Raw genomic sequence first — 15217 nt, forward strand, 5'->3', positions numbered from 1 at the left:
TCCAAAGTTATCAACACTTCTTTTAACAAGGAACGAATATACTCAATCTTAAAAAGATAAGTTGATTTATCAGTGTCAAGTAGGATCTTCTGAGTCAGAGATCCTCATAAGAGGTGGATATATCAGTATGTTGCCGGTCATTACAAATTTCATCAGTATTTTGAGAAGTTTTAAAAGACAGTTTACGTTTATTTGAAAGCGGAATAACAGACATAGCCTTCTGTATCGCATCAGCAATATAATTTTTCATATCAACAGGGATATCATGTACATTAGATGCTGAGGGAACAACAGATACTGTACTAGCACTAATAGAAACATTTTCTGTATGGAAAAGCTTATCATGACAACTGTTACATACTACAGCTGGAGATATAATCTCCACTAGCTTACAACAGATACACTTAGCTTTGGTAGAACTGTTTTCAGGCAGCATGGTTCTTACAGCAGCTTCTGAGACAGGATCAGATTGAGACATCTTATAAAATGTAAAAGAAAAAATAACATTTAAACAAAAATATCTTATTTCCACATATAGCAGTTTCAGGAATGGGAAAAAATGCAAATGCTACAAAAAGCAAAAAGCAAATAGCATAGCCCTCTGAGCATAAAGAAGGCAAGGAGCATATAGGAAGTGAGGTAAAATAAAACTAAAATATTTTTGTGCCAAGTATGACGCACAACGCAAAAGTAAGTATAAAAAATTTGTTGGCGCCAACAAACATCTGGAAATGACGCAACTCGTGTCATAACAAACACAACTTCGCACCAAACAACCTGACATCAACCAAGACGCAGGAAATTATGAATTTGCATCATCATAGTTGCACATTCGCGCCAAAAAATTCTCTCGTCAAGTATGACGCAATAAATAACAGCATTTTGCACCCTCGCGAGCCTAATTTCCCTGCAAGTTTTAAAAGAAAAACAAGTCAAATTGGAAAAGAGACTATACCCCAGGTAAGACAAAAACTTCCTAAAACATGATTCCCATATTGAAACTGCCAGACTGCAAAGGGAAATACACATGACTCATGGCAAATATAAGTAAATACATATATTTAGAACTTTATATAAATACATAAAGCGCCAAACATAGCTGAGAGTGTCTTAAATAATGATACATACTTACCGAAAGACACCCATCCACATATAGTAAATAGCCAAACCAGTAATGAAAACTATCAGCAGAGGCAATGGTATAAGAGTATATTGTCGATCTGAAAAGGGAGGTAGGAGATGAATCCCTACGACCATTGAAAAGATTTTCCGTGAGAAAAACCATAAAAAAAACAATAGGCGATACTCTCTTCACATCCCTCTGACAAACACTGTACTCTGAGAGGAATTGGGCTTCAGAATGCTTAGAAGCACCTATCATAGAAGAAATAATAAAAATCAAGCAAAAACTTACTTCACCGCCTCCATAGGAGGGATAGTTTGTAAAACTGAGTTGTGGGTGTGGTCAGAGGTGTATTTATAGGCATTTTGAGGTTTGGCAAACTTTGCCCCTCCTGGTAGGATTGTATATCCCATACGTCACTAGCTCATGGACTCTTGCCAATTACATGAAAGAAAATCAGATTATAGAGCTATGAATACTGTAGCTAAATTTGATTTATTAAAAAGATAAAGCTAAATTGATCTGGAAGAAACGTTTTTCTCACCACTTCAGTGCAAAAAAGTTTTCCACAAACTCATGCTTGATATTTGAGTCAATATGTGGCATATGTGAGTTCAAGAAATACAGGAATTAGATAGCACCTCCATATTTATAGGCATATGGACAAGGGTAGGCCAATCTCATATAAACACATATGCAAAGCAAGTCCAGTCGTAGATTTAGAAAAATTACCTTTATTATTTCATCTGGGTCAAGATACAGACAGACAATGTCTCAGACATGATTAAGGGATAGTTAAAGTGACTTATAACCCAAAAAAATTATTTCATTATTCTGATAGAGAATACAATTTTAAACAACTTTCTAATTTACTTCTATTATCTAATTTGTTTCATTCTCTTGGTATCATTTATTGAAGGAGCAGCAATGCACTACTGGTTGCAGACTGAACACATGGGTGAGCCAATGACAATCTGTGTATATATGCAGCCACCAATCAACAGTGAGAACCTAGGTTCTTTGCTGCTCCTGATCTTTCCTAGATAAACGTTTCAGCAAAGAATAAGAGAAGGAAGAAAATTAAATAATAGAAGTAAATTGGAAAGTTGTTTAAAATTGTATGATCTATCTGATTAACTAAAGAAAATGTGGGGGTTTCATGTCCCTTTAAGCCTGAAACATTGCTTGTTTGCACCTTGATTCACTTTGCATAAGTGAGTTCAAGGTCAATGGACATAAAAAAACCTTTTAATTACAGGACTTTTCTGTAGTATTGAAATAAGTGAACATACCAACCAACAGTGAAAACACTAAAATACATTAGTATACCTTGTTTGTTGCAATTGTTTTTCAATTGCCAAATTTTCCCACTAATTGCTTTATTTGGAAGAGCTAAAGTGGATTTATTTCTAGAGTATACAAGACTTGGCACTTTCATTTTGTTATTAAAACAAACATTGTTTTACTATATCTTATCACCTCTGCCGAGGTCCGTTAGGGACACATATGTGGTAGGGTTAGGCTTGTGAAGCAGTGTGCACTTCCAATTCTCAGAATTGTTAATCCCCTCAGTTTTCAGAGTTTAATTACTTGAAAATGAATAACTAAAGTATATTTCAAAGGTTTGTTTACTATGTATAATTAAAGATTTGCTATTACAATATGGAAGTGTTTCATATCTCTATAACTAAATAAGTGGGATCAGAGAACAGGCATACACACTTAACATGTCAGTTTCCAAATAAAGTTATAAATAAGTAATACAGTGTATAAATAATTATATCCATGACTCTCTTCTTTGATGTCAATAAAATTATCCTGCTCAATGATACAGCTTGATAAAATCATTACAGCTCATTAATTATTTATAATAAGTACTGGAGACTATGTTGCACTTCAATAAGAAATTCATAAGAAAGAGTCACCCACCAAGCACTCAAAATATAGTCATGTAGTTCTCAAGCGAGTTACTAACCATAACCAAAATTATTCATATTGTCCAAAAACCGAGAGGCAAGTGTCAGCTAGATTAAAGTGCCATATGTATCCAAGGTTATATACAAATGAATGGAAGTAAATAATCAGACAGTACACTGCTTGATATACAATACATTTCAAGGGATATAAGGAATATGAACATTCATAGGTTAATGACTTTAAAGGGACAGTCAACACCAGAATTTTTGTTGTTTAAAAAGATAGATAATCCCTTTATTACCCATTCAAAAGTTTTGCAAAACCAACACTGTTATATTAATACACTTTTTACTTCTGTGACTAACTTGTATTTAAGCATCTTCTGACCGCCCCTAATCATATGACTTTTAGTTATTTTGCATATAGTTGCATTTTAGCCAATTAGTGCAGTGTCTGCCACTAGCCACGGGCGTGATCACAATACTATCTATATGGCCTACATGAACTTGCTCTCCCCTGCTGTGAAAAGTAAATAAAATAGAGGCTGCCTTTAAGGGCTTAGAAATTATCATATGTGCCTTCCTAGGTTTGCTTTCAACTAGAATACCAAGAGAACACAGCAAAATTGTTGATAAAAGTAAATGGGAAAGTTGTTTAAAATTACAAGCCCTATTTGAAAAATGAAAGTTTTTTTGGACTTGACTGTCCCTTTGAAAAAATGCAAAACTAAGGTGCCTGCATCTTTATATATGCACCCTCTCTCTTTCTCTGTCTCCTTCTCTATTACATGAAGTGAAGCAATTTCTAAACCAACAGTTATGAAGGAAAATTGATAACCTTACAATTTATGAAATTGCCACCATAAGGTTTGTTCCAGCACATGAACTTGGGGTATTCACTATATAAATAGCAGAATAAAGAGACATTAAAGTGACAGTCTAGTCAAAATTTAACTTTCATGACTCAGATAGGGTATGCCATTTTAAACAACTTTTCAATTTACTTTTATCATCAAATTTGCTTTGTTTTCTTGGTATTCTTTATTGAAAGCTAAACCTAGGTAGGCTCAATTTCTAAACCCTTGAAGGCCACCTCTTATCTCAGTACATTTTGACAGTTTTCACAGTTAGACAGTTCATGTGTGGCTTATAGATAAAAAAAAACTGTGCTCACTCCCTTGGAGTTATTTATGAGTCAGCACTGATTAGTTAAAATGCAAGTCTGTCAAAAGAACTAAAATAAGGGGACAGTCTGCAGGGGCTTAGATAAAAGGTAATCACAGAGGTAAAAATTATATTATTATAACAGTGTTGGTTGTGAAAAACTGGGAAATGGGTAATAAAGGGATATTCTATCTTTTTAAACAATAAAAATGCTGAAGTAGACTGTCCCTTTAATCACTAAGCTCAGAAACCTTACCTAGTAGAATAACCTTGTTAATTAAGTGCTACACAAATACATCTATTCTTTGTTTTTTGCATTTCATTTACAGCCCATCCAAAAATGTACATACATATTATCATAAGGCGGTATACAGTATACCTCTTATCAAAAACCTACAGGTATAGATGAGTACTGGAGACCATGTTACACTTCAATAAGAAATTCATAAGAAAAAGTAATCCACCAAGCGCTCACTCAAAATAAAGTCATGTCGTTTTTAGGTGAGTTACTAACCATAACCAAAATCATACTTATTTGCCAAAAACTGAGCGGAAAGTGTCAGCTGGATTAAAGTGCCATATGTATCAAAGGTTATATACAAATAAGTGCAAGTATATAATCATACATTACACTGCTTGATATAGATTTCTATATTGTGAATTTAGGTCAAGTTATTTCTAGTGAGTACGTTCCCATGGTTAAAACAATTTCTACTTTCTCTTTCATTAACAGATTTCAATGCCCTGGGCTTGCTATGTACTAAACCTTGCCCAGTCATGCAGTATGTACATTACTCCGTAAAACCTCTTGAGAACAGAAGGAGCCAACAGAATATAATTGACCACTATAATTGTGAGTGATTGGCTTTGATAATATCCAGATACGTTAAGCATATCTCTGGGAAACACAAAAAATAGTAGCTTTTTTCATATACAGTAGAGCCTAACAGTTATTTTGCTTACCATATCTCAAGTCTCTTGCGGTTAAAAATGTAGGTGTAAAACACTAAGAATACATTTCAAAAATAAATATTTTGATTTAAAGATAAAAATGAATAAACCTATTTTATTTTATAAACAAATTTGTACACACCTAAGCAGCTCCACCAGTTTAAAAATATCTTATAATGTGCATTAATTTAATTTAACTAAAATATATAAATTGGCTCCTTCATCTTTTAATTTGAGAGTACATGGTACATTATTTATATATATTTATTTCTCCTTTTGCTCTTTGTTCATAAATGATATGACCCAAGTACATTTAAGATATAAGCTTGCAATATTTATATTTTTATTGTAAAAAATGTTTTAAAATGTAAGCTTCATATATAAAAACAATACAATTTTTTATTGTGATTGATATTTCCTTCAAAATATGAAACATCTAATGCATTTTGCATTTTCATATTTTGAAATCTATTTTCTGTATGATGATTAAAATATCACAGTAACACTTAATGAATTTAATGTGACAGGACCATAATAAGTATTAGCTATAACAAATGTAAACTTGTTGCAGATTTCTAGGCCCGAGTGATTTGTAAAATTTGATATATTTTACAAAGTGTGGTTTTACTGATTTATATTGTGATCTGGAGACCAGATCTAAGATAGTGTGTCACACTGTTTTATACTGACTTGAAAGTTCTACTCAAGCACTATGGATTTCATTTTTTGTTTCATATGAAATGCTTTCAGTAAAGTAGACCTTTTGCAAATTATTACTTTTGATGTTTAAATCGTGACTGTTCTGTTTTTTAGATTTTTATGATGACTTGCACAATAAACAAATGCATGCTAAAAAGACAATAGTCTGAATTTCAAGCTTGTCTATACAGGTGGCCCTCGTTTTACAACGGTTCAATTTACACCGTTTCAGAATAACAACCTTTTTTTCCAGTCATGTGACTGCTATTGAAAAGCATTGAGAAGCAGTACATTTATTAAAATAGCCAGTAGGTGGAGCTGACCGCTTGTTTTGCAGTAAAGCCAAGCAAGCTGAAATTAATCAGTTTAACCAGATCTGAGCTATAGAGCAGATTTCAAAGGAACATGATCTTCCTGTCTATAACTCAGTCCAGATTGGAATGCATAGAAAGAACAGTTTGCAGAGAAATGCAAGTGATGTCTGTGTTGTGTGATTATTTTATTAGGTTTATAATGCTGTTTAGCAAATGTTTTTGTTCATTTAACTTAGTTTAATTATATATTATGAGTTGTGTGATTATTTTATTAGGTTTATAATGCTGTCTAGTCTTCATTTCAAAGCTTTAAAAATAATGTATTAGGTGTTACTTATGACAATTTTGAGAGGGGCCTGGAACCTATCTCCCTCACTTCACATTGACTTACATTATAAACTGGGTTTCAATTTACAACAATTTCGATTTACAACCATTCCTTCTGGAACCTAACCCTGGCGTAAACTGAGGGCTACCTGTATATGTAACCCTACACGAAGCTCTGGTTAGGAAAAACCGGGCTGGATCAAGTCTGCAAGGACCAGGCATTGTGACTCCCCTTGGTATTGAAGGGATTATACACCAGCATCGCATTATAAGAAATTTAGACTTATTTACAGTCTGTACACAGGATTCTGCAGTGGAAATGCCTTAAAGGGACATTAAACCCAACATTTTCTTTCATAATTTAGACAGAGAATACAATTTTAAACAACATTCCAATTTACTTGTATTATCTAATTTGCTTCATTCTTTAGATATAATTAATTAAAGAAATAGCAATGCACACGGGTGAGCCAATCACATGAGGCATCTATGTGCAGCCCTCAGAAGCTACTGATATCTAGATATGCTTTTCAGGAAAGAATATCAAGAGAATGTTGCAAATTAGATAATAGAAGTAAATTAGAAAGTTATTTAAAATGGTATTCTCTATCTGAATCATGAAACAAAAAAATTGGGTTTATTGTCCCTTTAAGTCTTTTTGTGTTTGGACATTGCTACAAGGTACTGTGCATATAGTGTCAGGTTCCCTGGCACCACAACAGCGAATTTTTCTGTTGTCACAAATATAAGTGTATTTTATTCAAAACATATTTTTAAGACCAAAATAATTGTTTAAATACAAATTTATATATATATATTTTTATTTTTCCTATTGTAATATTTTTTCAGTGTATAGCGCAATTAATATCACCACGACTGAATTTCAAATGAGCAGTAGATATTTTTCTAACAAATGTCAAAGTTATGTCTATTTCCACTCCCTCTGTATCATGTGACATCCATCAGCCAATCACTAAAGCATATGTGTATATTCTGTGAATTTAGACACATGCTCATTAGGAGCTGATGACTCAAAAAGTGTAAATATAAAAAGACTGCACACATTTTGTTAATGGAAGTAAATTGGAAAGTAAATTAATATTGCATGCTCTATCTGAATCATGAAAGTTTAAAGGGCCATAATACCCAAATGTTGAAACACTTGAAAGTGATGCAGTATAGCTGTAAAAAGCTGACTAGAAAATATCACCTGAACATCTCTATGTAAAAAAGAAAGATATTTTACCTCAAAAGTTTCTCAGTAGCCACATCCAATTGTAAAGGACTACTAAGCAGCAAATCAGTATGTCTGTCCCAGGACAGCAGAAGGAGCGAGCTGTCGTGCACACTCATCTTATTTCCCTATTCAGTGTAAGGAAGTTTACTATGAAATCTCATGAGAGTTAAGTGAAATCTCATGAGATCACAGTAAAAGAGTTCATGACCTCAGCACTGCTGATGTTGGTTGGCTGCTGTTTATTTCTTAATTTTTTTTTTTTTACCTGCAGCTGGGCTGCAGCTGAGTTTAACTTTTTACACAGAACTTACTCTGGTGAGCTGAGGAAATTGTGAGGTAAAATATCTTCTTTTTTTACATAGAGATGCTCAGGTGATATTTTCCTGTCAGCTTTTTACAGTTATACTGCATCAGTTTCAAGTGATTTAGCATATGAGTATTATGTCCCTTTAAAGGGCTAGAAATCTTTGTAACCAATCATACATAAAAACGAATGTTTTATAAAGATGAATATAAAGTTTATTAAATGTACTTACTTTGATTATAAATGAAGCTTCTAAGTACGTGAAATATTTATATTTATTTTTTATAAAATCGGCGACAACGAACGCCTATAAAAGTGGGCAACACTTTCTAAATATGCATAATTGCGCTCCATCCAATCAAGAAGCAGTGGCACCATCTTAATTATCATATTGATGGTCTGAGCTTGGGTTAAACATTGCATGCGCACTAACGTTTTTGAAGAATCGCTTGCGCACTTCTGCTGTCTTGACAGCCACATCCTCTGACTGAGATATCACAAACCTCTTGTTATGCTTCCGGCGCTTTGTGGATGATGAGCCTCAAGGAAGAGCATAGATAAGAACACATATTGGCATGCACGAGTCATGAGTGTAAACAAACTGTGCCTGTGGGGCACCATGATGGTTCTACCCAAGTAGACCACAGTTATAGGGCTGCTATAATGAACTTAATGATGGGTTTGACAGACATTGCATTTTATAACAGAAAATATAGGTAAACCCTTTAAAACATTTAATATAGATAAATTACAAAAAGTATTTATATTCCACAATGTTTTTAATAATTTAGAAATATATTTTGGGTTTACTATCCCTTTAATTTTGACTTGAGTGTCCCTTTAACTTCATGAAAGCCCTTACTACATTTTGCAGTTTACCACTCTCTCCTCTTAAAGGGACATGAAACCCACATTTTATAATTCATGATTTAGAAAGAGCATGCAATTTTAAACAACTTTCTAATTTACTTCTATTATCTAATTTGTTTTATTCTCTTCATATTCTTTGCTGAAAAGCATATCTAGATAGGCTCAGTAGCTGCTGATTGGTTGCTGCACATAGAAGCCTCATGTGATTGGCTCACCCATGTGCATTGCTTTTTCTTCAACTAAGGATATCTAAAAAATGAAGCAAAATAAATAATAGAAGTAAATTGGATTGTTGTTTAAATTTGTATTATCTATCTGAATCATGAAAGAAAAATTTTGGGTTTAGTGTCCCTTTAACTATACATTTATGACAGTCAACAATATATGTATTTATAATTTATGTCAAATGGAAATGTTTCACAGCCAAATTTTTGTTGGAAAATCTATCAGTAATGTTTACATATTTGTGGTTTAAGAATAATAGACACAGATACGTCAAAACAAATAAATTGTAGTCATTTAATTTCAGTTCAAAGGAAAATGCCAAAATGGAACATTATGCTGCTGTGTCTCTCATGCCCTTATTATTGGAAAACATCTGACATTTTGTCATTCAAGGAAAAGGAAAATGTTTTTTTTACTCTACTACCAATTAGAGCTATGAATACAGCAATCTGTTGTTTTATTACACAGGAATAAATGCTGCTTGTTCTGTTTTATCTTAAAGGGACGATGTAATGTTGTCTTGTTATAGAATAACGTATCATCCAAGTCTAAATGTTTTTTAAAACTAATAAACTTCTTGTTTGCTGCAACTGTTTTTCAATACATTAACTCAACCCACCACTTGCTTTATTTGAAGGAGTCAATGTGGCCTTGAATCTGCATTTTACAAGGTTAGTATAACGTGCATTGTTTTGCACTTCTTATCTGTTAAAAGCCAATTAGATAAATATATGTATCAAGGTTAGCCTTCAGAAATCAGCAGGCCTATTTTTTAAGTTCTGAGAATAAGAAAATGCTCAGTTTTCAGAGCTAAATTACTTGAAAATGGGACAAAATAAATGAAAGTATAATGCAAACTTGTTTTAATATACAAAACTAAACAATTTATTTTAAAATGTCAAGGTATTTATTGTCCCATTGTCAAATATATTTTTTACATTACATGACAACACTTAGGGGCCTATTTATTAAAGGTCTTGCGTACTTGATCTGACAGTGTGGATGAGGTCCGCAAGACCTCGCTGAATGCGGAGAGCAATACGTTCTCCGTATTCAGCATTGCACCAGCAGCTCCCAGCAGGAGGTGTCAATGAACCCGATCGTACTCGATCAAGCTGATTTCCGGCGATTCCTGTCCGCCTCATCAGAGCAGGCAGACAGGGTTATGGAGCAGCGGTCTAAAGACCGCTGCTTCATAACTGCTGTTTCTTGCGAGTCTGAAGACTCGCCAGAAACACGGGCCCACAAGCTCCGTTCGGAGCTTGATAAATGGGCCCCAAAAACTATGTTAGAAAATGGCATTCAGGTATTTAGAAAATGTATTCTAAATATGCAAATGCTTTGATAAGCTATCAACTTGCACAATTCTTCATAAATTTAAGTTTCAAAACTCAGACTTTAGATTGAATTGATAACAACAATTTAAAGGAGTAGGATATTACTTTCTTCATTTGGAACTCTTTGCATTTCTCTCTATTGGCTTGCATGAATTATTTATACAATACAACATTCATTTAAACACGAAAAATATATAAAGAATGCTTTAAAAATGTTTGTTTTCTGTGCTTTGGGCATTTGCTCCTGACACAAATCTCAGAAATGTTATATTTCATGTGTGCAAGCTTAGCTGACAGCAAAGAAGTTCAAACAAGTCTGCTTTTCCTGAGCTAGCCCTTCAGCGTTAGCTTCAGTACCAGAAACACAAATTTATTAAACAGATAAATCTGCCTTCCAAATTTTGCATATTTAAAGGGTTATAAACAAAATTTCCCATTAGCTGATAAGCATAAAACACAAACATAAAAATACATTTTTTTAGCACAGGAACATCATTAAAATATATATATATATATATATATATATATATATATATATATATATATATATATATATATATATATATATATATATATATACTATATTATATATATATATATATATATCTATATATATAATTTCATACCCCTTTTAATTGCAACAAAATAATTTAATTATTTTAATGTTTCTTTGTTTCTTTAAAATATTATCATTCTGCCTTATCTGAAAGTGATATAAGGACAATGCACATTCATGGGTTAATGACTTCAAACAACTGCAAAACGAATGTGCCTGCATCTTTATATATGCAATGCACCCTCTCTCTTTCTCTCTCTCTCCCTCTCTACTAGATGTACTGAAATTATTTCTAAACCAAAAATTTTGAAGGAAAAATAATAATCTTACAATTTATGAAATTGCCACCTTAATGTGTCCAGCACTTGAACTTGTGGCATTCACTTTGTAAGTAGCAGAATAAAGAGACATTAATCAGTAAGCTCAGAAACCTTTTATCTAGTAGAATCACCTTGATAAATAAGTGCTACATAAATATATCTATTCTTTTTTTTTTGCCTTTTTAAGTAGTGTTTTGCTAAAATGTCATATACCAGTTGTTGCACCATTATTACTATTAATACTACTACTACTAATAATAATAATAATGTTTACACAGACTAATAAACCAACACATAGTTATTCATCACTTCTTAAAAACAAGCCTTACTTTAGCTATTTCACTAACTGAATTTTTCTACATAGCAAGTGCCAATATAGCCTTTTTCTGGAATTTTATTAGGGTACCTGCAATTTGAAAACATACAGTGTACACTTCAAGAAAAATATCATAATCTGAAAAAGTTTTATCAAGACAGAACATATTTTATTGCGTGTTGAAAATATCCTTGATTCTAAAACAAACGGATCAAATATGTTTGGAAAGTTTTCATACTACTTTCAGTTTGACAATTCTTTTTTTTTTCCAGGACTAATCTGAATTATCTGCTGTAAACAGTAGGTTGGATTGTTCTAATTATCATTATAATTTCTCCTAATTGCCAGTGAACTCATCTGTCAGATGTTGTTTGTGTAAAACCTGTTATTGATCATATCATTGTTATTCAAGAACTTCTATTTTACCAACCTGGTCTATTGAAGGCTGTGCAAGTAAAGTGGGCAATATTTAATATCCTGCAAAACTATAGCACACACAAGGCAAAATAACCAGCAATAAATGTATATCAACATATATTGCACTCACAAGTTGAGTAACCCCATTTAAAGTGAATGTGTTTTGCTTTAATAATACAAGGTATTGCAATATTGTCAGAATGGTTTGGGTTTCTGTTCCTACTAAATATTTTATATAATTTGCAAGCAATGGCTTTGGTGGCCTTGAGATTGGCTGATGTCAGATGCCCTTTATTTTATTGAGCCTTTACAACAGAGACTGTGGCAGACATTATATAAATAATGATATCCACAACTCTCTCCTTGATGTCAATAAAATTATCCTGCATAATGATACAGCTTGATAAAACCATTACAGCTTGTTAATTATTCATAATAAGGACCTTTTTATTTTAGCCCTTTGAGGCAAACAACTTGCAAGCAGCTCTATATATAAATTATTTAAATATATAAATATCTAAATTGAATTATAAAAATGTTATACATGACTGTACATTAAATATGGATGAATTTGAAAAGATAGAAACTTCTAAGAAAGTTAAGTGTTATATTGAGTTGGTTTTCAAATAGAAATGATAATTCAATTCTGTAGTGTTACTAAATGCATAGACAAATGAAAGACAGATGTGGAGGCAGGAAGAATTACAGCACCAGGAGAGTTTATTTTTTAACCTAACATTAAACCAAGTGTCAAGGAGATCCCTGAATTTAGTCATATATATAGTATATGTAGAGGATCTGCCATAAGGAAATAGGAGCAGTGACCAGCAGTGCCCAATAAGTGCTACAGAAAAGATTAAACAACACATTTTGGCACAGAACATATTCTAATTAAAAAGCTTATAACATAATTTATCTACAGATATTGTAATGGACTATATCACACACATCTCTAGGTAAAAAAAAATATAATGCAACCCCTTGGTATAAAACACATTTTATTGCCAGCATAATTTTAAGCCCTGAATTAACCCCTCTGGAAAACAAACTTGTGTGTGTATATATATATATATATAGAAAATCAATTCTACATAATAAGCTGTAGAAAGATGGTATCTTAATATGACTAATTTGTTTATTGGTTAATTCTAGCAGCTGTACTTGAAATTACTCACCTTGTTTGCAATCACAGTAGCCCCAGTCCACCCTTCCATGGTTATTCCTGAAGAAGCACCAGGGTTTGCTCCTCCCATCTGGGTTCCTACAGAAGTTGTGGTCTCCCAGACCTTTACCTGGTGTTCTCTCCAGGTAAGTGGGCACGTCCACCCAGTTTAAGCATTCTGCACCAAACTCTGTTACATTAACAAAGTCACCAACAGATCCCCATTTCCCTTTGTATTTTGGGCAACCAGTGTGGTGATGGGAAGCAGGGTTAGGCTGAGGATACTGGGATGGGGGACGAGGTGGTTGAAGTGGCTGGTGCTGGTGGAGAAGATGATAGATGGATGAACTGGAGGACTTGTCAAAGCAGCTGGCTATAGGGATGATCCCTAAAATTAGAGCCACAGCAAAGCTGGTTATTGTCATGCTGCCAGTACTGTCTGGTTTGTTCCATCTCCACCACTAATCTAGTCCTGAATCTGATGAGAGAGGTGGAGCTGCCACTTCCCCCTAATTCAATCCAGCCCATTTCATATTCATGCAGGAAGAATTGTAGCTCTACAACATAGTAAAACAAGACTGACAAAGAGAGACCAATCCTGTGTTAAGAAAACGGAAAATGAGAGGAAGAAGGAGGGGTAAGGGGGATACACAGGCTTGGCTACTTATTGAAGGAGAATGAAGAACAAGAAAAATACACAATTCCAATTCCAAAACTTTTTTCTTTGCTCTATTAGATTTTTCTTTAAATCTGACTTGGAGATTTTCCTGTAGAGGAGTTGCCACTTCTTAGTTAGTGTCTGATAGTTATAGTACTTAAAGTATGCAGATTTATCCTTGTGAATTTTTTGGATGTACTTGCTAATGTCAACATTTCAGGATGAGAATTAGACACAGATGGTGTAATCGTGTTTTTTGGTAATAGTAGAGAAAATGATCACAAGCTAGATAGCACATATACATTGTATTGTTAATATCCATGAAAAACAAATAAAAAAGTAAAAATAACTAAGGATTTTAAATAATAATAATCATTAACAGTCCAGATGGAAAATCTATACTTTTTATAGAGAATGAAATTCTTGGGGAAAAAAAAAAGTTCTTTCCAAACCAAATATTCTACAGAGTCATAAAAAGTGAAACAAATAGAAAGAAAGAAAAAACCCAGAAGTTAGCAATTTCTGAGCACCTTAAGAAGAAACATAATTCAGTTTGACATATCCTGAAGTTAAAGAGCCAAGAAAATTAGGTTTTATTCTTTTTCCCTTTAATCCTCCCAAGTATTTTTTTTTTTTTTTACTTTTCCAAGCAACGTGGAAGATATGTACGGTACCAATTCAAACCTTTTTTGATTCCCGGCAGACAGTGAAATACAGAGAGCATTTGCTGCAGGTGAGAAGAGCTGTCAATATGCTTCAGACGTCCCAGCAGGCAGGAGAGATGCATGTCTGTGTCCTGTTAGGGGACTCCTGTATTTTCTAAACTGCTTCATCTTCTCCTGCTGTTAACGCAGCTATTCCCAAAGAACATGCTTTGCCCAGTTTTATTGATTGAAAGGCTCTTAGTTCATTTACTGGAAGAGAATCGGAACGCTGTGCCTTTTCTATGAGTCTGCTCCCTCCAGCTGTTTTAAAGAGCATGTAGCAAAGCGAGTCAGATGATCCTGCTGCTGGCAATGAATATAGAATTTCAGTCATCTCCTAATACACTGCAAGTGATAAAAATAACGAGGGACCCAAACATGGTTACAGCGTCACACTTAAAAGGTTTCCCTAACAAAACATTATTTTGAAGAAAAAGCTCCAGCTCAATAGGGTATATTATAATCCTTTACAAAAGTTTTCTAATGATTTTTGTATGCAACTCACTATTAAAGGGACAGTGAACACTTTGTAATTACAAGACATTTCTTTTGTGGTTCTATAGAATAACATCAACCAAGTTCAAATCATTTTCACTATAAATTAACGTATTGTTTGC

The 15217-nt window shown here is 33.3% G+C and overlaps 1 protein-coding gene across 3 annotated transcripts in view; it reads right to left on the minus strand.

Moving 5' to 3' along the window:
* The window catches only part of PRSS12 (serine protease 12), a 504723-nt gene extending 489876 nt beyond the window's left edge, over window positions 1–14847 (minus strand). Inside the window, exons 1-2 of one of the 3 annotated variants that reach the window (XM_053703591.1) lie at window positions 14581–14847; window positions 13252–13795 (exon numbers count right to left, since the gene is read on the minus strand). In XM_053703591.1, the coding sequence (XP_053559566.1) occupies window positions 13252–13663 (412 nt within the window). In that variant the 5' untranslated portion in view covers window positions 13664–13795; window positions 14581–14847. Of the gene's footprint in view, window positions 1–13251; window positions 14401–14580 lie in introns of those variants that run through there. The other 2 variants (XM_053703592.1, XM_053703590.1) reach the window with 2 other exon arrangements.
* Between the last annotated feature and the right edge of the window lie 370 nt (window positions 14848–15217).

This window comes from Bombina bombina, chromosome 2 (genome assembly GCF_027579735.1).
Source record: "Bombina bombina isolate aBomBom1 chromosome 2, aBomBom1.pri, whole genome shotgun sequence".
NCBI classification, from domain to species: Eukaryota; Metazoa; Chordata; class Amphibia; order Anura; family Bombinatoridae; genus Bombina; species Bombina bombina.